This window comes from Marmota marmota, unplaced genomic scaffold (genome assembly GCF_001458135.2).
Source record: "Marmota marmota marmota unplaced genomic scaffold, marMar, whole genome shotgun sequence".
In the NCBI taxonomy this organism is placed as follows: domain Eukaryota; kingdom Metazoa; phylum Chordata; class Mammalia; order Rodentia; family Sciuridae; genus Marmota; species Marmota marmota.
Window position 1 is genome coordinate 12,084,896 of NW_025999949.1, and position 24,610 is coordinate 12,109,505.

Consider the following 24,610-nt stretch of genomic DNA (forward strand, 5'->3'; position numbering starts at 1 on the left):
GTGGTTAAGCACCCCCTGAATTCAATCCCTGGTATCAGGAAAAAAACTGATATTTTTTTCATAAAAATGATGTGTGATTAGAGAACTAGACTAAAGAGCAAGATTTATTTTACTTTGTTGTTCACTCACAAGTGAGAGAAAAAAGATAGACTAAAAAAGTTAATAAACAATTGGTTAATATTCTCTTTAAAAGAAAATGAGAATGTATAGCCTGTCAAAGATTTAATCTGTGAATATTTATAAATTTTAAATAGCCATTTTTATAAAAAGAATCACACATTTTAAGTTATTTTAAATTTTCTGAATATCTTGAAATATTGCTTACTATCAGTACTCCTCATAATTACTGAAACCATGAGTTCCACTGTCTAAACTTTCAGTAGAGAAATGTACATATATTAGTGGATATATCCATATATATATATATATATATATATATATATATATATATATATCACAGACACACATACTAGAGTTCTATTCTGTCATAAAGAAAAATGAAATTATGTCATCTGCAGGAACATGGATGGAACTAGAGACCATTGTGTTAAGTAGAATAAGCCAAAATCAGAAGATCAAGTGTCACATGTTTTCTTTCATACGTGGAAGCTAGTGAAGACAAAGGAAAAGAAAGGTGGTGTGTGTGTGTGGGGGGCAAACAAGGAACTCAGGAAAATCAGCAGAAGAAAGAGCCTAGTGGGAGGGAGGTGGAGAGGGTAGAGAAAAGTCCTGGGGAGTGATATTGGCCAAATTACATTGTTATATATTGGGTGCCTGTATGGATATGTAACAAAAAGTCCCATCTTTATGTACAACTATAATGCACCAATTAAAAAAATGTGGACGAAAAAGAAGAAAAAAAATGTTGTTAATAAATTAAAAAATCAAAGAAGAAATTAATACTGATATGAATGTCATAAAAACAGTTTCTAAAGAGTTATGATAATTAAACATTTGTCTTTAAGTTATAAAACACATGGAGTCTACTAGGCTGGTTTGTGTAAATTACTGTCTGGAATTTCCTTTTCAGTTCTTTATTTCTCCCACATTACACTTGCTTGTTTCAAGTTTATCTTTCCCACATCTCAATGTGTAATTTGCTGACATTTGTCATGAAACAAACGCAGGCATACCATACAACCCAATTATCATATTTTTGAACATATAGCCAAAAGAATATAAAACACATGTTCAAACAAAAAGTTATACAGAAATATTTGTAGCAGCACAATTCATAATGTAAAAGGACCCAAGGTATGGACGTATTCAAACAAAACAATGTATTCATACAATGGTACATCAATCATTCAGCCACATAAAGGCATGAAATACTGATGCATGCTATCAATGAATTAAACTTAAAAAAATATTTTGCTACATTTAAGAAGGTTGACACTAAGTCCATTCATATGAAAAACCTATAATAAGAAATCCAATAAGAGTGTTGCAGATGGCTGAAGTTTGAGGTAACAGAAACAGGGAGTGACTGCTCATTGAGTGTATAGTTTCCTTCTCTAGTAATGAAAATGTTCTAAAAATACATAGTGTTGATGGCAGCAGGACACTGAAAATGTACTCAATGTCACCAAATCATACACTGAAACATGGTCCAACTGGTAAGCGTATATGCTACATGTATTTTACAACAACAATAAAAGGCTGGCATAGTTTTTTTTTATATATAAATAAATTTAGTAATGATTTTTCTTTATCTACAAACATACTCTGATATAGATCAAACATTAACAACTTGTAATTTATAATTATATAATTCTTAGATATTATATACTGAAATATAATGAAAACATTTTTTTGAAAAAAAATGCATTTAGATAATATTAATCAAATTATCTGGTTACCTATATTTTCTCCTTGATAAATAGTTATCCCAAATAGTGGAGAATAATATACTAAAACCATTTACCAGAATTCGGTATTTGACAGAGTAAGCAGGACTTACTAATAATATTTATAGCCATATACTCTATCACAAACATAGAATATTAATTGCCTAATTTTTACAAGCAACAGGAGGCAATGAGAGGATTAGAAAATTTTATCAGCTGTCTACCCAGGTAAAATCAGTCAGTATTGTCTTGCGAACAAAGAGGTCTGGACAAAATCTTCTTCCTACTTCTCTAAATAAATCTGGCAGCAGATATCACCTCTTCAATTGAAACCTTAACCTAGATTTTCCATCTCTAAAGTCTCATTATGGATAATGTAAAAATAACTTGCATAATTAGTTCTATACCAGGAAACTGACAGGAAAATGAGGAAGAGTTAGGTTGAATGCTTATGCAATTTAACAGAGCAATCTTTGTAATGTGTATGTAGAATTGCAGGCGTGGGCTAGGGAAATAAGGTTTTCAACAACTGTAGCAATAGTTGGCACACAGGTTTCAACAACAGAAAAAAACAAAAGGAAATTAGGATTTGAACTAAGGCAATGGATATAACAAGATTTTTGGAGCATTTGGTAGTTAAAAATCAATTGACTTACCTTTGTTTATAAAGATAAAATCCAAATCCTGCAAATATAAGTGCAAAAAAAGGCACAAGAATAGCAATGGCCACAGAACTACTATTTGTACCATGAGGCTGATTTGAAGAATTTGAACCTTCTGACATATTTAGTCCTACAAAGTACAAAAAATAAAAAACACAGAAACAACTCGATGTTATAATTCATTTCTCCTTTTATAAACCATTTAATTCCTTCCATTCTCAAAATATCTAATCTGAAATATACATAGTAAACAAAAACAATTCTTGAAACATCTTCAACTCATTTCCACACATTTTTGCACAATGCCTACAATGTATAGGTATTTTTTAAGGGAAGGATATAAACTAAAAATTAAGTAGTGCCCTTGAACTGAGTTCATATATTAGTAGGAAGACTTATGGAGACATTGTATATGTCAAGTATGAATTAATGGTCAATGTGCTTTAGAAAGAAAAGGTGTATACATACATCGAGTCTGAACTCATGGTCATGTGCTTTAGAAAGGGAAGTGCTTTAGATAAGCCACACAGCACATTTGGAGGACATGCAATGTAGGTTTGGCCTTGAAGAAAAAGTAGAACAACAAACAGAGAAGGAAGCAGCAGCAGCATACAAAGAGAGATGGGAAGATGATGGTATATCTAGAGAACAAACACTGACCTGTAGTAGGAGAAAGAAGGTTAAACTAAGAAGCCATAGCTTGCCTCTGAGACGGAAGAAATATTCTTTTATATTTATTTATTTTTTCTTGGTACTGGGAATTGAACCCAGGGAGTTTAACCACTGAGCTTTTTAAAAACAATTTTATTATTATTATTATTATTTTTATTATTATTATTATTATTGTTATTTTAAAACAGGGCCTCACTACATTGCTGAGGCTGGCTTTTAACCTACAATCCTCCTGCCCCAGCCTCCCCAGCCTCTGGAATTACAGGCATGTTCCACTGGGCCAGGCTGGAAAGGAAAATGCTGAGGAGCTCCAAGTTGCTATTCACCTCACCAAGGGATGACTAATGGTGTTTAGAAATGAAGGATCCAGTGATAAGATACAGGAATTAGAGGAGTGACTGTGGTGATGTGGACATGAAGGAAGGCAAACTGGAAGCAACTGCAGCTAGAAGGTCATAGCAAAAACCCAGATTTAAAAAGGAGATTAAGATTTGAACCAGGGCATTAGGAAGACATGAAAAGAAAGATTTGGTAACATTTCGTAGTCAAAAACATAAGTTGTTTGTGTGGATGGCACAAGTAAGATGACACAGAACTGATTTTTCTACTTCAAGATAAGCAAATGGCAATGGCATTGCTTGAGTTGGGAAGTGAGAAAAATCAGACTTGTCAACATGTTGGCACAGGGAGGGAAAAGAGCAAATAGCTAACAGCTCTTTTTCAAAAATAAAATCTCCTTTTTAAAGGTTCTGTTTTAGACATGCAGTGTTTGAGACACTTTAGGGGATATTAAATGAAAATGTATTACATTCAATGACACAACTGTGTTAATGAGCTGTATTAATGAATGTTTTAGGCTGTTTTTAAAAGGAAAAAAATTAAGTAAAACATTATGTGGTATGGCTTATTATTATCATTCATTTAGAGAAAACTGAGTTTCCTTTTCAACTAAGCCATAACTTTGTCTGTATTACCAAAACATTAATACCTTTTTCTATACCTCGTTTCTCCAATGAATCAGTACATTTATGAAAATTTCAAAGCAATGATTTTTTTGAAGATGAATATTAAACAATAGCTTTTAGAGACTGAATCAATTTTTATGTATCCATACCATAGTGTAGTAATGGGAGACAGTAGATTTTTGGAAAGGTATACACCAGAAGTTATATTTATAAACATATTCTAAGAAGACTATTAAATGTTTACCCACATATTAGAAGAGTTTGAAATGAGGATGCTAAAAATTTGTGCCTCTCATCAAAAAAATTTACATATTTCCTCAAGTTTCTCACAAAGGTACTATGTTTTCAGAGGAGTAAGAAAATTGTAACAATATTCAAACTGAAATGAAGTAGAATAGTTCTCATGAGATAAGATGAAATAATTTACAGTTTAATATTTACTTTATTTCTATATTACTTTTTCTTATTTTTACTTGCTTAAGGGCTAGACAGTTTGTCATATTTATTAGAAATATGATGAAAAGCTAAACATCGTACAGAGTTGTTACATAGAGAACTGACATTTTGAGGAAAGTGATTATTGTAAAAAATGCTATCAAATGTATCAATTCTGACAATGCAGAATTCAAAATATAGCAAGTATGCCTAACATATAAAGTCTACTCTGTTTTCTCATGCTGTCTAGGGTAATAAAGGAACTACATGAAAACCAAAATTAATACATTACCCAGTCTTTGTAGTCCAAATTGCCCATAATCTTTGCCTTGAATAAATCCTTGAAATACATAAGTAGCTCCATCAGGCTCAGCAGAAACCTAAATAAATTTGAAAGTCTGATTAGATATGAAAACCAGCTATGGCTATATTTTTCTGTTCCTAATAAATGCCCAATTTTATTCTGAAATTAATATTATCCAATGTTCCTTTCTTCAATCCTTTCCCTCCTAAGTGAAACAACACATTGTGCTAAATTCTCCATTATAAAAAGGAAACTAAAATTTCCAATTTAAGTAATTATGATATTGAAAAAAGGGGATTAGTTGTTAATATAATGACATAGGTGTATAGATCTCTCATAGGCTAAGAAGCCTATTGTCCAAAAAATGGCATTAATATGATAAACAAGAGTGAGGCAAATGGTAAATTTAAAAATAAAATATAAAAACACTGTTCTTTATAAATTAGGTTACTCCTCTCATGGTACATTCATTCGTCCCACCCCAACACCTTCACAGAAAGTGTACACTGTGACCTGCTTTAGCCAAGGGCATGTAAGTGGAACTGAGCATAGGTCAGTTGTTGGCCTAAACCATTGAGGCATATTTTCCATTACACTAAGTGAAAGATGCTAGTCACAAAAGCCCACATATTATATGACTTCATTCATATAAAAGTCCAGAAAAACGGAGTATATAGAGGTATAAAATATATTGCTCAGGGGTAGAGTGAGAATGAGGGTTGGGGTAATAGCAAAGGTGTGGGTTTCTTTTTAAGGTGATGAAATTACTCTAAAATCATCATACTTATGGATGCATGTAATTGTCAATATTCTTATGACCACTGAATTGTATACTTTACAGAGATGAACATAGGCCATGTGAATATCTAAATTAAACTGTAAATAAAGAAACATATGTCAATATATTTATTTCAAAACCATAGAGCTTACTTCAGATCCTCTTGTTCTCCTGTGAGCTTCTGATTTCTTGAAACATGCTCCACATGGCTGCTGCCCCTCTAGCCTTAGCCCCAGAAAGAGTCATTGGAGTGAGCCCATATAAACTCAATACCACAGCCCAAGTATAGATCTCTCATAGTGAACCCAGATAGATGAGAAAGAACTAAATACTTATTGTTGTTTGACCCTGAAATATTCTGGCTGTATCCAATGCTATAAATGCTGACTACTATGTGTTTTTTAAATGTGTATAAAGTCTTATATTTAAAAAACTTCATACGTATAATGTCATTTGATCTCATTAGTAAAACAGAAATTAATATATTTCAATGATCCTGAAAACTAACTAGTAATGTGAATATATCCTGAAATTTGTGCTAATTAGTGGCAATTAGTTACTTAAATCATGGGTGTTTCCATAAAAGTAGTAAGAAATTTTAATCTCTACCCTAAAAATCAAAGAATACCAAATTACCTATGGAAAACTGGTATTCATAAGTGATTTATTATCACTAGACATTATGTTCTCATCATGGTCATTTTTTTAAATGAAATACTTCTAAATTTAAAAATTCAAACTCTAATACTTTAATAAATGAATTCATTTTTGTTTCTTATATGAAATAATATAATTAAACAATCTTAGCATACTTATAACTTAGATTCCTTTCCAATTCCACAAGTAATGGTACAGAATAGCGAAAGAGAGTGGACAACTTTTTCCTTGGGAATCAAACTTACTGGAGCCTATAACTGAATATTTTATTTTTATCATTGTATCTTCCTTGTAAAAGAAGGCTTGGTATTTTAAAATATGGTCTGATATTCATGCTTATTCTTCAACAAAGATGCCTGCCCAGTGTGTTAATATATTACTTAACGCTTTCAACTATCAATTGAGAACATCCCATTCACATAAATGACTGAATCGTAAACCTACAGTAACTATCGCCTTACAAGAAGCAGCTTACATAAGTTGCTCTTCATTGACTATTTTATAAAATATTCTAAATTCATAATTCAACATAATGGACATACTTAATTTTCTTATACATTTTGTAAATACATTGTATATGCCTCACATATTGGTTCAAAAGAATGAATTATATTTGATCCAGATTTATTTATCAGACTATAGACTATAGCCAGAATATATTTGATGCAATCAATGAATACATTACAAAAGTATGCAAACATGTCAGAATTCAATAATCATAGGCCTTATACTTTAGAATATTAAATTTTTGTACTTATCAATATGTGTATGTATAAATATGTGTTATGTTCACAATGAGCTAAATTTACAAAATTCATTTTTTCCTGGACAAACTATAAATTAATTAAAATCAGCAGCAGAATTTTTAAAAATACTTACAAAGCCATCCATGGCCCAATTTTCCTCCTTCATTTTCTTCACAGAAGCATGAGCTGGTACTTTAATAAGATATATGTGTAACATTAGCCGAGCTTCCTGGCTTTTATATATACCTGTGAAATGCATGGACATCTTAGTATACTTAATTTTGTAAATAGTTATTCTTCACTTCACTATTTACTACTCCTTAAGTATATCATGTAAGATATGTGATAGGAAAAGAAATAAAACAAGTCCCAAGTCAAAGATGGCTTCACACATGGTGCTTTCCTTAAATACTGCAATATATATTGATCTCTCTTTCCGTTGAAATCTCAACTTGAGTCTTCTCTATGAGGTATGAATTACCTAGGCTACTAAAGATAAATATCTTTATTTATAGCAACATAATTCAATGATTTTGCAAACAAAGTGATTTCTTTCCCTAATCAGATTAGTAAGAGCACAAACCAGAAGTTAAAATTCCCATTTTTGTTAATACTTAGTTAGGTGCTAACACTGTCAATGTTCTAGGTGCTGCTGGAGCCACAAATATGAAGATTTGTTTTTCCTAAACTTAAGATTTTTCAATAAAGTAGGAGGTGTAAGTAAGTTACACAAGTAAGTAAAACACATGACAGAATATAATAAATAAAAGACCAGAAGAGAGACTGACCATTCCACACTGAAGCAGATACTTATTTAAGGAAATACTTAGGAAGAAAAAGAACGTCTGAGCTAGGTTTTGAAAATTTAGCAGGATTTTTAGTCCAAGAGAATAATAGAACTAATGGCATAATATATACAATTTCTTTTACAGAGTGAGTATCCTAAAATTGAGAATGAGCTGCAGTATAAATACATTTGGAGAATAGAAGAAAATAAGACTAGATAAAAATTTCATGATTAACATTTACTTCAATTTTTACTCTATTCATTGACTCCCCTTATCATTTAACTACGGATAAGGCACCATTAGAATATTCTGAGCATACAAAAATAAGATATGCAAAATTTGACCCAAAGTAAATTGCAAGAAATAAAAAGAGGACATAATTAAATTTCTCAACAAAAATATCACTGGAAATTTTTTATAATTATTCTGTGTGGAGACAATAAGCAAATTCTAATTAAGTCAATCAAACATTTTCTGTTTGTTTCTCCATATTTGTAGGGATTTATTTTGAAGTTTTTCTACATTGTAAAAAATAATACCTTTCATTTGGCTAACATTTACAGAAAGTAAAGAAAAACCATTTAGATTTCAAAGGTAAATAATCATAACTTAAATGCATTTTCTCAGTTATTTAAAGTTTCTTTCCATTGATATTATACAATTGTGTATATTTTGAAAAATATAACACTAAATTCAGCTGGACGTGGTGGTACATGCTTATAATCCCAGCTGCTCTGGAGGCTGAGACAGTAAGATCACCAGTTCAAAGCCAGCCTCAGCCATGGCGAGGTGCCAAGCAACTCAGTGGGACCCTGTCTCTAAATAAAATACAAAATAGGGCTGGGGATGTGACTCAGACGCTGAGTGCCCTGACTTCAATCCCTGGTACCCTCCTCCAAAACTTCTAATACTCTTTAGTAAGTTTAATGCAGGATCATTCAATAATATAAAACAATGCTCAATATTTCTTCTAAAATTTACAAAATCAGTGATTATTACATTATTTTTCATTTTATTCTTACCAAAAATATTAATAATTATACTGAATAACTATATAGCCAAGAAATTTGCTATATATAGATATATATTTATGTCTCATATTTGCAATATCAAATATAAGTATTTCATATTTAAAAGTGAGAATGCTATTCTAACACATAATAGTTTATTTCAGCAACAAAAAAAATTCTTGAAGAAATTTAACTTTAAAACTGAAGAGTTTTATTTTTGTATAATAATATTCACTTATCAATTCAAAAGCCAGAGGGGCTTATTTCTGAAAAAATTATGGATGTCATAATAAACAAATATTTCAATTATTTCACAGTATAAAATCATTACTAGAATAATGAAGTCATAATAAAATGAGAGCATGAAGGCACTATTTTTGTTGCTTTTTTTTAAATGCAATACCTGAAAGCAGAAGTTCCATGTTGCTATTGCTCAGGGTAGCATTAACTCTCCCAGTAGAAGCATTGAAACTAGTCACTGTCAAGGTCATGGGTTGTTTCCTTCCTTTGAAATTGTAAGAGCCTTTCCATATATAATTTTGTGCAAACACATCATCAGGTACTGTGAATAGATTAAATAAATCCCACATTTTAATTTTATAGTGTCCTGTAAATATAAGTATTAAAGAGTAATTTAAAGAATATCAGCTTATTGAATGATGATATTTTACAAAATATACAATAATGTTGTGTATTTTGTAAAATATTATCTTTAATTATTCTTATAAAAATGTTTCAAGTTTTTAAGAATAAATCAAAATTATATTGGCTAGATTTCCTCACATGTCATCAATAAGAAACAATACCAATTAAAGACATAAGGCTTTATGTAGAACCCAGATAAATATAAGCTTTACTTATACTTGGTCTCCTATAACATTATCTGTCTTTCAGAAGGAAAATAAAATGATTTTACTGAGCCAAGTATGTCTATGCATAAGTTCTAAGAGGACTGTTTTTCTCCTAGCAGTGGGAAAAGGTTCATAGGAGGAAAAGCACAGAATAAATCTGTCCCATTTGCAAAATGGAGGGAATACTTCTGTGCCCCCCTTATGGAATACTGAGTTCGGTTATTCCAATAATAGATGCTACTGAAAAAGAGCAAGGCTGAATTATATTGACAGCTGTGAGGTTATAGGTATTTTTAGAAATAAAAGAATTGTCACTTGAATTGCCCAGTTCTCATGGGAAAAAGATTAAGTGTGGTAGAATATAGCAGAAGGGTTAGGCACTGGGTTAGGCTGCTTGTATTTAACTCCCTCCTCTACATTTTATAAATTGTGTTATCTTGCATAAATTACTTAACTCTAGACATGAATTTCCTCCTAATATAAGTGATTAACATAGTTTTTAGAGAGATTAAATGACAAAGAATGTGAAGTGTTTAGCTAATTGCTACCTGCTACCATCACTATTATTATTACTATTACAATTATTATTATTATCCAGATAGAATAGGGAAATTATTGCTTTTAAAGATCACTGAACAACTAGTAAAATATACACTTAGTAGCCAAGTAGTTACTGTCATGAAAAATCTATAGCACTGGCTCTGTAAACTTTGCTAAGTCATTTTCCTATTGGCACTGATCCCTTGAACTTTTAAGTTATACTGCTATGTGTGATGAGGAACCTTATCTAAAAGTTTGATATAGTATATGAATACAGACGCTTCATTTGGTAAGCATCTTAGATAACTTTGGCTAACAAAATTGTGTCTAGAAATGGTTTGTAAAAGACAGTGACAAGATAAATTGCCCAACATTAAAAATTGTCAAGGCAGATAGGGGTAACAGGCTCTTGGTTGCAGAAATTAGAGAAGATAAAAGCACAAAGATGTTCTAATAGCAGTGCTTGGCAAATAGTAGATTCTCAGTAAATAAGTGTTGTATCTCTGATTGTTTACCTTCCTTATCCTACATTATGATTGCCCTTCACTGCCACCAAACCTTTCATTAAAATCTGCCATGCCTAATGATCTTGTATCCATTGTGCTTAGAGAAATGAAAGAGCATTAACTGAAGAATATAAAAAGAACATATCACAGAGGTAATAGTCATGGAACAAGAGAGGTAGCAGTAGCAGCAAAGTCAACTGCATCAGGATTAATCATTAATGTGGTAGTAAATGTTTAATGATGGGCACTTAAGGAAAAAAAAAGAAAAAAATCTAAGAGAATTTTCTCATTTAAATGGTAGCAATATGTCCATTATTGTAGATTCCAAGCTATCAACATGACATCTACTGAATGAAGAGTATGGAGAATTCCCAGAGTTGACCATAGTGAGCCTTCACCTTTCCCACACAAAAATGGGAAGTAAAAATTCATGAAGGGATGGAAGAGACAGACATTATTTGGTTACTGTACTCCAAGTATGATGGGAATGACATTTCTTTCTATTAAGTCTATTATGAGATTTATGTATAGTCAAGTATTTGGCAGTTCTGTGTAAACTAAAGTGTCATCCACATTGACGCAGACATCAGTAAAAAGGAATAATATGGTCATGATGACTTCTTTTTTTTATTTTTTATTTTTCTAGTTGTAGTTGGACACAATACCTTTATTTTATTTATTTTTATGTGGTGCAGAGAATCGAACCCAGGACCTTGCACATGCTAGGCGAGCAATCTACCGCTGAGCCACAACCCTAGCCCCATGATCACTTCTTTTAAAATATGTTTGAATTCAAACTTGTTTCAAAGACTTGACACCATTGCAAATACACAAATACACAATCATGTCCCTGACCTTGATTGATTGCCAACTTTTATTCTTATCAGTTTAGAGTAATGTAATCACTGTTTCCTGGGACTTTAATGGAATTCTGCTCAGTGTTTTCTCATGTTAAAGATAACAGTTGATCTAGAATTTTTACAGATATTTTTACTTACACTGAATAAGTGTTTTCCTTTCTAATTATTAAAAATTTTAAAGATTAGAAATTGGTGTTGAATTTTATCAAATATTTTCTTTGTCAATTACACATTGACCATAATTTCTATACTTTAACCTCCTACTGTGATATATTATATTTAAGTATTATTTAACAATGATATACCTTGCACATCAAGGTGAGTCCAATTTGATTTTGATGTTAGATTTTATTTGCAAAGATTTTATGGAAGATTTTCATCCATAATCCCAAGTCATGTGAACCTAAAACTCTGCCTATTTATAATGTCTTTTGCTGAGCTATTAATCATATAGAGCACACAAGAGGGAGCTGCATTGTCTCGAAGAGTTTTTATAAAACTTGGGTGATCTGGTCTGTTACTTGAAAATTAGGTGGGACTCATCAGAGGAGCCATTTGAGTCTGGTGTTTCATTGTGAAAATAATTTTAACTATTCTTTTTTAATGGAATAATTCAAGCTATCTTTTATTAGTTCTATTAAGATATATTTTTCTAGTAATATGTGCATTTCATTTAATTTTTTAAATTATTCATGCTGATAGTTTTTTTGCAATACACTTCTAACTTATTTAATCTGTTGCTTATGTAATTATGTTCACATTTTCTTTGTTTGCTATTATTTTTGCTAGAGATTCTTCTACTTTTTTCATTTTTTTCAAAGAATTACCTTTGGTAATATTGAGATAATTCTATTGTTTCTGTAGGTTTTTCTATTTAGTTTGTTGTAATCTTTATATGTTCTTAGCAGAGACACCTACCTCATTAATTCTGAGGCTTTTTCTTTTCTAATATAAGATTTTTAAGCTATAAATTTTCCTTATAATTTTTTTCCTATAGACCTCAAGTTCTAATATTTAGATTTTTCAATATAAATAAATTTTAGTAGTGTATATTCTACTTTAATGTCTTTTTTAAAATCGTGAGTTATTTATTAGTACTAATTTTGCTTTGAATTTCCAAACATACAGGAATGTTCATTCATTTTCTCATTAACCTTTAACTGTATCATGGCCAAATATCAGGTTGAAAGACTAAATTTGCTTTGAAAATTTTTTGGATTTGTTTATTTAATATACAATTGATTATTATAGTTATCTCATGAGCATGTTATAATCGATACAGAAATCTTTATATGTGGATACTGGATCAAATGTACGAATTCTCTGGCTTTCTTCAGTTTTCTACACTTTTTGTCTGATTTGACAATTGGTTGGTCATTGCCTAATTTTACTCAAGATGTTCCAGGTTTATATCTGATGTACTAGAGCTTTCATTCAGAGAACCCACCTATTCCCAGATAAAAAATCTCCATTGGGAAATTCTGGGTTCTGATTGACAATTATGGTTTTTAGACCCCATTGCTAATTCTACCTTATGCTGACAAATTCTTTTACTCTCATAGTGGCAATCAGCATGTTTACATTGAATGTTGAATAAATTAGTTTAAGTCTTAGAGATTTGTTAGCACTGTACTTTGACAGCATATACATTGAGAACTTGTGAACTCAAGTAAAATCAGATCCTAACAGTGTTCTTGGTCGAATGCAAGTAAGCCAAATCTGTATACAAGGTAAACACTTAATGTTAAGTCCTTATTTTTATTTTTAACTTTTAATTTATATCACAGAAATGTAATCATAATACAAAAAAAAGTAGCTTTTATATATTGAACATTTACTATGGGCTAAGCACTTTGCACTGTATTCTTATGAAGTTCATTATATAATAATCTAATCATTATTTCTTTGATAGATAAATAAATGGTGGCTCAGACACATAAAATAATTTCCCAAGGTCATGGGTTAGAGAGTTCACAGATGAGAACTGCATCAAGATTGTAGAATTTAAAGTCCATGTTCTTAATGATGGCTGGGTACTTGAATTTTCTTTTTGGAGCCAATGATTACAAATAAACTGTACAAGTTCTAAAAGCTGCTGATCTATTGTGTGGATTTGTTTCTTTTTTAAATATACATGTTTAAATTTTTAAATAATATCTTGCTTTGATTTTAATATTTTTATTAAAGTATTTTCATTATATTATGTTCTTTACAGATATTCTTCAAAGGAATATTTACAGAGAAATCTATTAACAATATGTTTTTACATAGAGAACTATAAACAACATTTTTGAAATCTTAACATATCACAATCTTACACTACTTTAAATTCAATATCATATCACAAATGATCAAATTTGATATAGTAAGATACATAGTTTTTTCCATGCAAAGATATATTTTTCCAAAGAAATTTGGTCACTTTATCAAAAAAACAGTAGACTGATTTTAGACATAATGAGTTTTTTAAAAAAATAAATTAAATTACTAACCACTTAGCTTTGGGCTGGGTGTTCCCAGTGCAGGTCTAGGATCTTTCACCAGTATTTTGGAACCAGCTATGAAAACAAACAAGGGTTCAAAAAGTTGCTATAATTAATACACACAAACACATAGTATAACACAATTCTATTGAGATATTACATAATTTTCTCCAAAATGTCCTGTTCATCACAATATCTCACTCATCTTCTCAACACTTTTTGTTTATCTAACAGCCTTAGTAATTATCTCCTTCATAGTTCAGTGGGAAAAGTGGCTGATTGTTGCTGTCTTATCATCTTGGGATTTTTTTTTTTAATTAGACACAAAAACTAATAGAAATAGGTGCTTCTGCCATGGAAGCTGAGGGCTGAAGGTACGCACAAAAGGCAAACATTTTTTGTGTAAGGTTCACATTTGTGGAATTTTGATGATCATCATTATCCAAAGTACAGGTATGAAGACACAAATTGGTGTGAATATACTGTGTATACAACCAGACATATGAAAAATTGTGCTTTATATATGTATTATATTATATTATTTATTATTGTAAAAAAATAAAGAATCAAAATGGTTAAAATAGCTCATGATGTACCAGGTATTGGATAAACACAAAGGTGAAATCTTTTCAGTCAGACCAAAGGCAGCCCAAAACCAAAGAAATCATTTGAGTACTACAGGGGAATGCAAAGTTGTGGGAGCTATAACATGTGGTTTTTGTACAGCACCTATCACAAAAACACTGTGATAGCTTTAAAATTCGATTTAGGTGTAGGTGCTTCAGGTGAATATCACTCGGGCTGCAGATGTGGAGAATATTTTGAAGAGAACAAATACTGATATAGCCAGAGAGGTTAAGCAGCTGTTGCAATCGTCCCAGTAGAGATAATCCTAAACTGTATTACCATAGTAGTGTGATAAAACAGCATAAGAAAGCTATTGAAAATGTGGTGGATTTGTTTGGGATAATATCTAGGCAGATTATTACATTTCTAGTGTATAAAATTATATGATGGCTGTATCACTGAGAGAGAATATTAGAAGAAGTCTAGATGGGAAAAGAAAATTTACAAGTTTAGTTTTACATCTATCGAACACTGAAATGTCTGAGAAATTCAAGTAGAGATGTCAAGGAAGTAACTGACTATTTAAGTCTGAAGGCAAAAGAAGGCAAATGAACTAGTGACATTAATTTCTAAATGAATTACATACAAGGGACTAATGAAGCCATTGACTTAAAATGAGATCATCTAGGAGAGAATACAGGATAAAAGAAAAAGATGATGCAGTACTAAACCTTTAGAATATTATGGACAGTACTTTTTACAACAGCTCTAGAAAATGAATACACCTACCCTGAAAAGAGAATGTAAAGAAGGAATAAAGACAAGAAAAATCAGCAATCAGACATTATGGAGAGATTTGAATAATATTTCTATGTTTTGGGATACAGAAGTATTCACATAATTCCTATTCTCAATGCTGGTCAACTAATATCACTTGTTCTTAAGCTAATGGGAAATAAGTTTCTGTCTCTTTTATCCAAGGAAGGCCTAATAGTATACCTCTTGTGTTAAAAGCTTCTATGGAGAAAACTTACCCTCACAAACAGGAACTTTTCCAGTCCAGGTGTTGTCAGATCTACACACTCTGTGTTCTGTTCCTCCTGCTAAGAAAAAGCCAGGCTGGCAGGTATAAATTAGTGTATACCCATGAGATGGAAGGTCCATTCCTACTACATTTGTGTGAGCAGGAGTTTCTGGTTGTTTACAGCTGTGGGCTATATTAAGAGAAGAGAACAGTGTTAATTTACTACATGCATTCTAAATAAATTTTGAAATGAGTCACAATATAACTTTTAAAATCCTTTAATTACATTATTGAAATATATATTTGATTAGTTATCCTAAAAACCCAAGGAAAATGTATCAATGTGACATACTAATACTCTACTATCTCCTAACAAAATGATCAGGAAAACTGGTAGATGACAACAGAGAAAATGAGACAGGAAAAGGAACAAAAGCTTACTATGGTTAATTAAGCTCATAAATGTATACTATATCACCACTTTAGAGAGTCACAATGAATAATAAAGTATATTAAAGGATCTAAATGTCCTATGGTAAGATGCCTTTTAAGTTTTGTCAAGCTCAGGTTTTGCTTACATTTGATTTGCTTGTGCAGTCCTGGGCACTGAATCCAGAGGTGTTCTACCACTGAGCTATATCCCCACATCTTTTTTGTTGTTATTTCCCCTTGAGAGAGGATCTAGCTAAATTGCCCAGGCTTGTCTTGAACTTGCAATCCTCCTGCCTCAGTAGTAGCTGAGAATATAGATCTATACTACTATGACTGGCCCTAGAGTCAAGTTGTTTTTCTGTTTTTTTTTTTAAGTTTAGAGAATATTATTTTATGATTTTTATGTATTTATTATAAATAATAAAAATAGTTTCTAATTATAAATACAAGTATAGCTGATTATATTGCCTTGGTAGTAATACTTACCTATGTAAAAAATACATTTTAACAACTTTTTAATACATGGATCATTCCTGGCCATATTGGGGTTCATATGCTAGAAGTACCATTTCATTCATTTAACATTTTGTCTCCTTTTTCCATTTTTCTTTCCACTGTAATTCTCTATTTTGAATCCACCATACCTCCCCACAGTTTGCTTGTGTTATAAACACCACTCTTTCTCAATCAGAAATACATTTTTACAAGAAATTTTCCTTCTTACATAGACAGAAGTTTTTAACATATTTTCATATGTACAGATATCCTTAAGGGTGGTCTCTGAGAAAAGCATTTTGTGGAAAAATTTATTTGGAAAAACAATATTATTTTCCACTTGTTTCCCAACAGAGGTTTATAATGCTATAAATAATAGCTAACAATTTTTGCACCATGTGCTAAATATTTTGTTAAATAGTTTATATTTAATGTAATTCAGTTAGTAAAATTACTTTATAATTTAACTACTTTAATACTCATGGAGTAAATATCAATAAGGATAAACAGAGTCTGCCTCTACTGTATTCTTTAGTCCCACATTATGCACATACTAGAAATGTTGAAATGCGAAGCTGTAATAGAAGCTATTAAACTTTATTTAAATTATCATATTCCAAACTTAGGTCATCAAAGAACATTGATTTACTATAAAAAAAAAAAAAACCTAGTATAGGACAGAAAAGCAATTATTCAGAGAATTTCTCCTTTAAGAAATTTTGCCATTTTAGTAAGTATAAGCCAACTAGAGAAATAACATGATGTCTCACTGGAGTGTTATGCTGCTTCTAAGTAAGCTACTGGTCTGGAAGGGTCTTATGATCACTCAGGCAGTCCTGAAAAGGGCTAGAGCAAACTCACAGTGCTTCTCTGGGGCTTAAGCAAATCCTAAAATCTAAATACCTTCCTACTGAGTGTTTCTGCTCCAGCATACTCTATTCTTTTCTCTCAAAAGACACATAATTTAAAAGATTGGAGAGGATTTGAAAAGAGGGAACTGGAAGAAAAGAAGAGAGAAGAAGGTGACCAGTTGAAATATATTTTAAATGTATTATCAGATAAACACTATTTGATGATCTTATTTAATCCATTCAGCAAGTGCTCTCAACTTGAGATCAGTGACCACTGAGAGTATAGCAAATCTTGAAATAGTTTTCAAATTTTACAAAGTATCCATGAATACTTTTTTTTTAATTGATGTTTCTAATTTCCTTCAGATTCTCAGAAAATCTTTTTACAGGTGACTAAAAAACTAAGTCGATAGGTTGGAACATCTTGTATTTCAAACAATTTTAGATTGATAAGTACACATGTATGATACCAAAAACTAATCATCACCTATAATTATCAGGTGACTGAAACACAATTTAAAGAGCTATACCAGAAAAAAAAAAAGAATAGAAAGAATGAAGTTCAAAAAAAAATGAAATTCCACTTTATGCCTTCTGATCTCTTTAGAAAGGCTCCTTCCCAATGGACATTGGGTCTTGACATGGTATTAAAATTACATACAAAAAACATAATAATATAAAATCAACTTCACACATTTATTATATGGAAGAAAAATGTATATAAATTGTTACCCATAAGTATTATTTCTCTCAATACTTACGAATGCATTCAGGCTGAATCCCACTCCATGTGAGATCAGGGAGACAAGTGCGGGTTGTAGATCCTTGGAGCAAGTGTCCTTTTTTGCAGTGGAACTGTACAACACTTCCTACCTATAAGCATATTAAAGAGAAAATAACATGTCCCAATGAAATTTCAAACACAGCAACAAAAAAAACCCTGCAGGTGAGAAAATACTTTGAGACAAAATTTTGTATGGTTGTGGTAAAAACAAAAATTTGAAATGTGTTTTAAAAGAAAATTGGTAAAATTCATGATTATGTTTACATACCATCATGAAATATTTGAGTACCCAATAAGTACAAGGTGCCAAATTTTTGTTATAAGAATTTGAAGAAAATATATGATATCCAAAGTCCACAAACTACATATAAATAAAAAGATAGACAGCAAAATAGGTAAAGATAAATAAAGATCTGTAAGTTTAAACATAAAAATAACACCATAAGAGGTATATGAATTTTAAAGATGGTGAGTACAAGAAGAGATCAGAGCAAATGTGGTTATTAAGGTTATGGTGATACAGAAGTCATGCAATCTGTACTGTTATGAGAAATTACAATAAATAAATAGAACAGTAGTTTTTTTAAATGTGGTCTCCAGGCCAGTAATGTTATAACTATCAGCCAGAAGTCTATTAGTAATGCAAGTTCTGGGGCATTACCCCAGATTCACTGAATCAGAACCTCTTAGGGTAGAGTCTAACAATCTTATTTAACAAGAGCTTTGTGTGATTTTAACTAACACTAGAATTTGAGAATGACTGAAATAAAACTAGAGAAGTCAAGAATATGATGAGAAAATGTATGGAAGTAAAAATGCATATCATCCATTATAGGAAAAAAAGAGTACAGTTGGTCAGCATGAATGGTTCACAAAGTAAGCAAGGAAGTTGGGGTGGAAGGGGCTGCATAAAGTGGAAAGCAGTGAGATATAGCAAATAATAACCCCAGGGTACTGTAGACTTGGCTTTAATTCTGTATCTGACCTTACTTGAGTCAGTTTATCTCCCCTCTGAGATTTATTCTATTATCTATATATAATGATAGACAAAATAGGATATATAATCCAATTCACCCTGGTATAGAGTATGTTTGTAATAAATTCTAACTGTAATGATGAAGTCAGAGCATACATAAGAATCAGTATTGAAGGGTCTCAGATGGCAGGCTATGGTATTTAGAAAAATGAAGAGCAGTAATTCTATTGATAATCTTGGCACTACCATGGGAGGTTTGATTGTATGAAAGCTAAACTAATTCATGGCAGTGAGCCTGGGAAGGAAGTCATCAATTCAGAATATACAATAAGGAAAAATCAACAAGTTTTATTAAATGACTATAAGTGAAGGACAAGGTAAGTGATATTCAGGGTCTGTCACTTCAGACTGCCCCCAGCAAATGCTCAGTAGTTATTTCATGACTTCTCCCTTAGACTCTGTTTTCACCCACTATTATTCACAACTTTAGTCCTGAGCTTCCTAGTTTAAAAAAGTTAAAAACTTATGAGTTTATATTAAAAAATATAAGACTATTTCAATGGAAATATGTTTTTAATAATTCATATTTATAATTTAAGGTAACAAAACACTAGTAACATGTTTACCCAATTACTTACATATTAATTTCAATTATATAGTGGACATTACACATAATTACAAACTGGATATTATTAGGTAATTTTATAGGGTTAAATACCTTATGGCTAAGTATCTGAAGTATCAGATTTAAAATATTCCATAACAATACCTTTATGAAACAAAACTCTAAATTCAAATGATGTATATTCCATTGCCTAGAGTTCAATTTAAAGAGTGATACAGTTAATTAAATATGTAGATTTGGCACTTACTCCATAATTAATCTAGATGTTGTATCAATCATTTTGACAGTTATTTCTTCCTAGACTCACTGCTACAACTATTCACTACTAATCTATTTTCAGTCAAAACTATTCCAACTTTTAATATTTTGGGTACAAAAAATGCATTATGTTGAGTACATTTTTCAATTAGAGTTTTCATGGTCTCTAGCAAGAGGTGATATATATTTATGTTAATAATTATATCTATATAAAATCTACTATGTAAATCTATATAAGCAAAAAGTGAAATTTAAAAAAATGGTTTGAGTGCCCCTATAATTATTAACTTTCTCTTGCCCATACTTGCAGTGTGCTTAACATAGCTATAATTTTACTTCCTTACTACTGGCCACCTGATCAAACCAGGCTGAGTACGCACTTGAGACATTCTCACTCTCTCTGAAAAGGTAGAACTAAGATTGTCACAATCACTTTCTCTGTATAGCTGAGATGTACATAGAAAGGATGCTGCCTTGTCCATATGGCCAATCTACAGACATAGAAAATGAGGCAGATAAACTGAATGTAGTGAAAACATTGGCTAATACTATCCAGTACCTAGATTCTGGATTTGCTGTTTCTCACCTGGATTACTTCTCTCTTGGGGATTCAAACATACCTGCACATGATTTATAACACCTTTTAGGCTTAAGCTAGCTCTACATAGATTTTTTAATTGCAAGCAAAAATTTCTCTGAATTTATACCTTTTGCTTATGAGACCAATGAAACCATATTCATTTGGAATCCACCAATAAATTGTTATTAGTTAGAATTACATACATTTTTAATTCGTGTTGGTTCGATACACATTTAGTTAACATATGTAGTATGTACAAATTTATATATACACCAAAAACATGCATGTAAGAAAGCTGATATCTCCAATTTAACATACTTGGTATATTTTTAATTTTAATAGACATTGATATAATTATAATAAATTAGACTTTATCATATTTGTAATCTAGTCTATTTGTATTTATCTAGGTAGAATCTAATGTTCTAGTAAATATTTGTTAGCCTAAATAATATATATTCAGGGTTAGGTTAAATGGTAATAAAACCTTTCAATGATTATGTAATAAAATTTTTAAAATGGAGAGTTAATTATTTTTTTCAATTTTTTGGCTAATTCTTCTAAAATCATTCATTTCCATTTCCATTATCTCAAATAATATGAGAAAGGGCTTATATTTTTCAGAAAACAGCCTGATTTCATGCATAGACATTAATAGTAAGATTCTATGTTCTCCCAAGATATTGTCACTAACTTGCTCTGTGATCAAAGCAAAGTCACATTCTCTTTCATTTTCATGCCTATATGATGAGAATTCATGTGTGTAGCTAGTTGTTCATTTTTCAGGATTTAGATCAATTGATAAAAACCTTTTATGGAGATATGGCTTTCTAAAAACACTGATATAACACAGACTAAGACATGTTTTTGCCCTTTTGTATTATCTGGACCAGACTGAGGCAAACCAGAAGAATTGGAAACACTATAAAATCAATGCTCACACTGTGCCTGAACTGTAGATAAATGAAAACTATTTTTAGCAACAAAATATGGCACTTTAGATGAGCCCTTCCTTTAGAAATGGATGTTCTTCAGGTTCACACTGAATTTCACTCAAAATAGCACAATTTAGAAAACTCTGCAACACAAAGCAATTGGGTAATGTGTAAATTGGCTATTTCCTTTTGGAATCTGTATGCACTTTGGCTCCCTTTAGACCTGTGTAACAGAAAACTTGCTGAATCTCTACATAAAATCTAAATTGGACAAAGAAAAAACAAGTAAGTCATCATCCTCACATTACTGGGCATGCTAGAGTATTCTAATACAACAATCTGACTTTGTGTTGTATAGTAATAGGGTATGATTAAAATATTTTCCAGAAATTTTCCACATCAATGTCAATGTCTAAAAAATATTTTAGTCTTATATGCAATAATTGTTTTATTAAATAACCATATCTATACATTTACTATTGTCCCAGAAGTCTCTCCTTTAACCTCTTTCCTTTTTTTTTAACCTTTCCGCTCTGTCTCTCCACAGAATTTACTCATTTAGTCCTTCACTTATTCTTGCTAATTATCCCTTCCATACTGTCTTGCTTATGGATTTTCTAATACTTGCTGCTATCTTTACTTTGTTTTCATTCTATCCTCTTATTCATTCAGCCTTTTCTTTTTTTCTTTTTTTTTTATTTTTTTATTTTGTGGCCCTCGGTGTCTAATCCAGTTCCTCACACATGCTAAGTAAGTGCTCTTCCACTGAGCCATATCCTTAGCACTCAACATACTTTTTTGAAGCAGCTTTCCTTCTTCCTGATTTCCTTAACTCCCACTCTCTTGTTGCAGATTGCCTTTTTCAAGTATTCATGAATGCAGATAAGCATGACACTTTCTTTTTGTGTCATCAAGATTATAAGCACCTGAAGCAAAGAAGCCTTTCTACCTAGTTTTATTCTTAAATGGAAATATCTATTTTAAGTACCCACTTGAAATCCAAACGTATTGTTCTGAGATCCATGCCGTGGCACTCCTGGGTTTTCACATGAGGTACGAGTGGGTTCTAAAGTGAAGATTAAAAACATAATATTCCTTTAAAACTTATAATAGATACATTTCTCTCATACAAAACAATTTTAAGTCATCTGGGGTTTAATGAAAGTATCCTGAATAATAAAAAGAATATAAATCTAATAGCACTTCTCCATGGACATAATCCTGCTAATGTTAAAGCAAGAAATTCAGGTAGACTGCATTTGGCATTTATTATGTAATATTTGAACTTTGAACCCTTCTAATATTAAAAGCACTTGACACTCAACTAACCCTGGAGATACAAAGTTAAGGAAAATAAAGGTTATGAAAGAAGTACATGTGCATAAAACATTTCCTCAAGGACTTTGCTAAGTTACGATTTCAGATAGAGAAATATTTTTTCTGAAAAAGTAAGTTATTTAAAGAAGCAGGATTTAGTAATTTGCACTTAACTGACATCTGTAGGATTCAGTTATAAGAATGGTAGAGCAGGTAGTCTCTCAGCTGCTTTGCATGACAGCTTATTTGGTTAGTATACTAAATGTGCCATTAAATGTTACAATTACAAAAATGTATTTACAGTCATTTTGAAATCCATATCTTTTGGATATTTTTGGAGCAAGTTTCATTTTGTATTAATATGCATAATTAGCTATAAATATCTAAATAATTCATAGTATTTAATAATGCCATTATTCTGAAAATTTTTTATTTTCATTTTACTGATATACAGCGAAATTACTTCAGTCTTTCTCTGGAAGTTTAAAGTGCTAAAAATAATAACATGTTCTACCAATATTCATTTTTAGAGTCTTCTAATTGCTTCTATATTTTGTTTTTCATATTTTTTCATATTTAACTAAATGTAGATTTTAAAGAAAACCATAAATTATAACCATTTTCTATTAGTACCAAAATTAGTAAGCATAGACGCCTTTAATGAATGTTACCTATACAGTGAGGTGATGAGCCACTCCACGTGCCATCGGCTTGACATATCCTGGTGCTTGATCCCACTAGTATGAAAGGAGAATTGCAGCTGAATGAAACCTCTGACTGGTATATAAAGCTTTTGCCTTCTCGTTTTCCTTGGGAAGGTATACCAGGGTCACCACAAAACTTGGCTAGAAGTTAAAATAAAGATATTTACAGCAAAACTTTAGAGTCAGGAGAATAAACAGTTTATAAAAATGATGACAACTCACAGAAATACTGCACGAGGGGGGCATATTGTCCATAATAATCTATCCTAATTAAGGGGATAGATCTACATAAATGCATTGTGAATGAAAAACTCAGTATAATATTTAAATAATTGTATTCATATATTTTTCTAGCATACTGCCTTCATAAATACTTTGTATCCTTGTTTTACATTGATGAGAATCAAATCATATATCTGTACTTATATTCTGGAAAGTTGGAGAATACTGAAAAGGTATGACTCTAGATAGCTGTGTCACACCACAATGTTCCAGCTTGCTATTTACAACTATCCTTTTTTTTCAAATTGGGGATTGAATTCAGGAGCTCTTTACTACTGAAATATATTCCACATCCCTTTCTACTTTTTTATTTTGATACAGGGTCTCACTAAGATGCTTAGAGCCTCACTAAATTGCCCAGGTTGGCCTTGAACTTGTAAACTTTCCATTGTCCTGCAGTTGCTGGGATTTAGGACATGAGCCACTACTTTCAGCTTACAACCACCCTTTCACACATATCTATAAAAGATATGATTATTTGTTGTACTCTGAACACTTGAATCCCATATCCAAATATCCTGTTCCATTCCTCTTCAAAGTAAAGCTGAATATTTTTGAGAGAAATGAAGGCCATCAAAGTCCAAATTTATATGGAATTAAGAAATATCAGTGGTCTACAACAACTACTCTAATAATGTAGTGTTTATTAGTCTAAACAAATAGACTACATGATTTC

General features: G+C 31.2%; 1 protein-coding gene across 6 annotated transcripts in view; it reads right to left on the reverse strand.

The window, feature by feature from the left end:
- Positions 1–2,338: 2,338 nt before the first annotated feature.
- The window catches only part of Csmd3 (CUB and Sushi multiple domains 3), a 1,105,037-nt gene continuing 1,082,765 nt past the window's right edge, over positions 2,339–24,610 (reverse strand). For 4 of the 6 annotated variants that reach the window (XM_048802036.1, XM_048802034.1, XM_048802033.1 and 1 more), the window contains 9 exons: positions 23,620–23,793; positions 22,624–22,697; positions 18,235–18,346; positions 15,706–15,885; positions 14,114–14,179; positions 9,268–9,426; positions 7,200–7,312; positions 4,874–4,961; positions 2,341–2,639 (listed from right to left, as the gene is read on the reverse strand). In XM_048802036.1, coding sequence (XP_048657993.1) covers positions 2,500–2,639; positions 4,874–4,961; positions 7,200–7,312; positions 9,268–9,426; positions 14,114–14,179; positions 15,706–15,885; positions 18,235–18,346; positions 22,624–22,697; positions 23,620–23,793 — 1,106 coding nt within the window. In that variant the 3' untranslated portion in view covers positions 2,341–2,499. Of the gene's footprint in view, positions 2,640–4,873; positions 4,962–7,199; positions 7,313–9,267; positions 9,427–14,113; positions 14,180–15,705; positions 15,886–18,234; positions 18,347–22,623; positions 22,698–23,619; positions 23,794–24,610 lie in introns of all 6 variants that reach the window. The other 2 variants (XM_048802035.1, XM_048802032.1) reach the window with 2 other exon arrangements.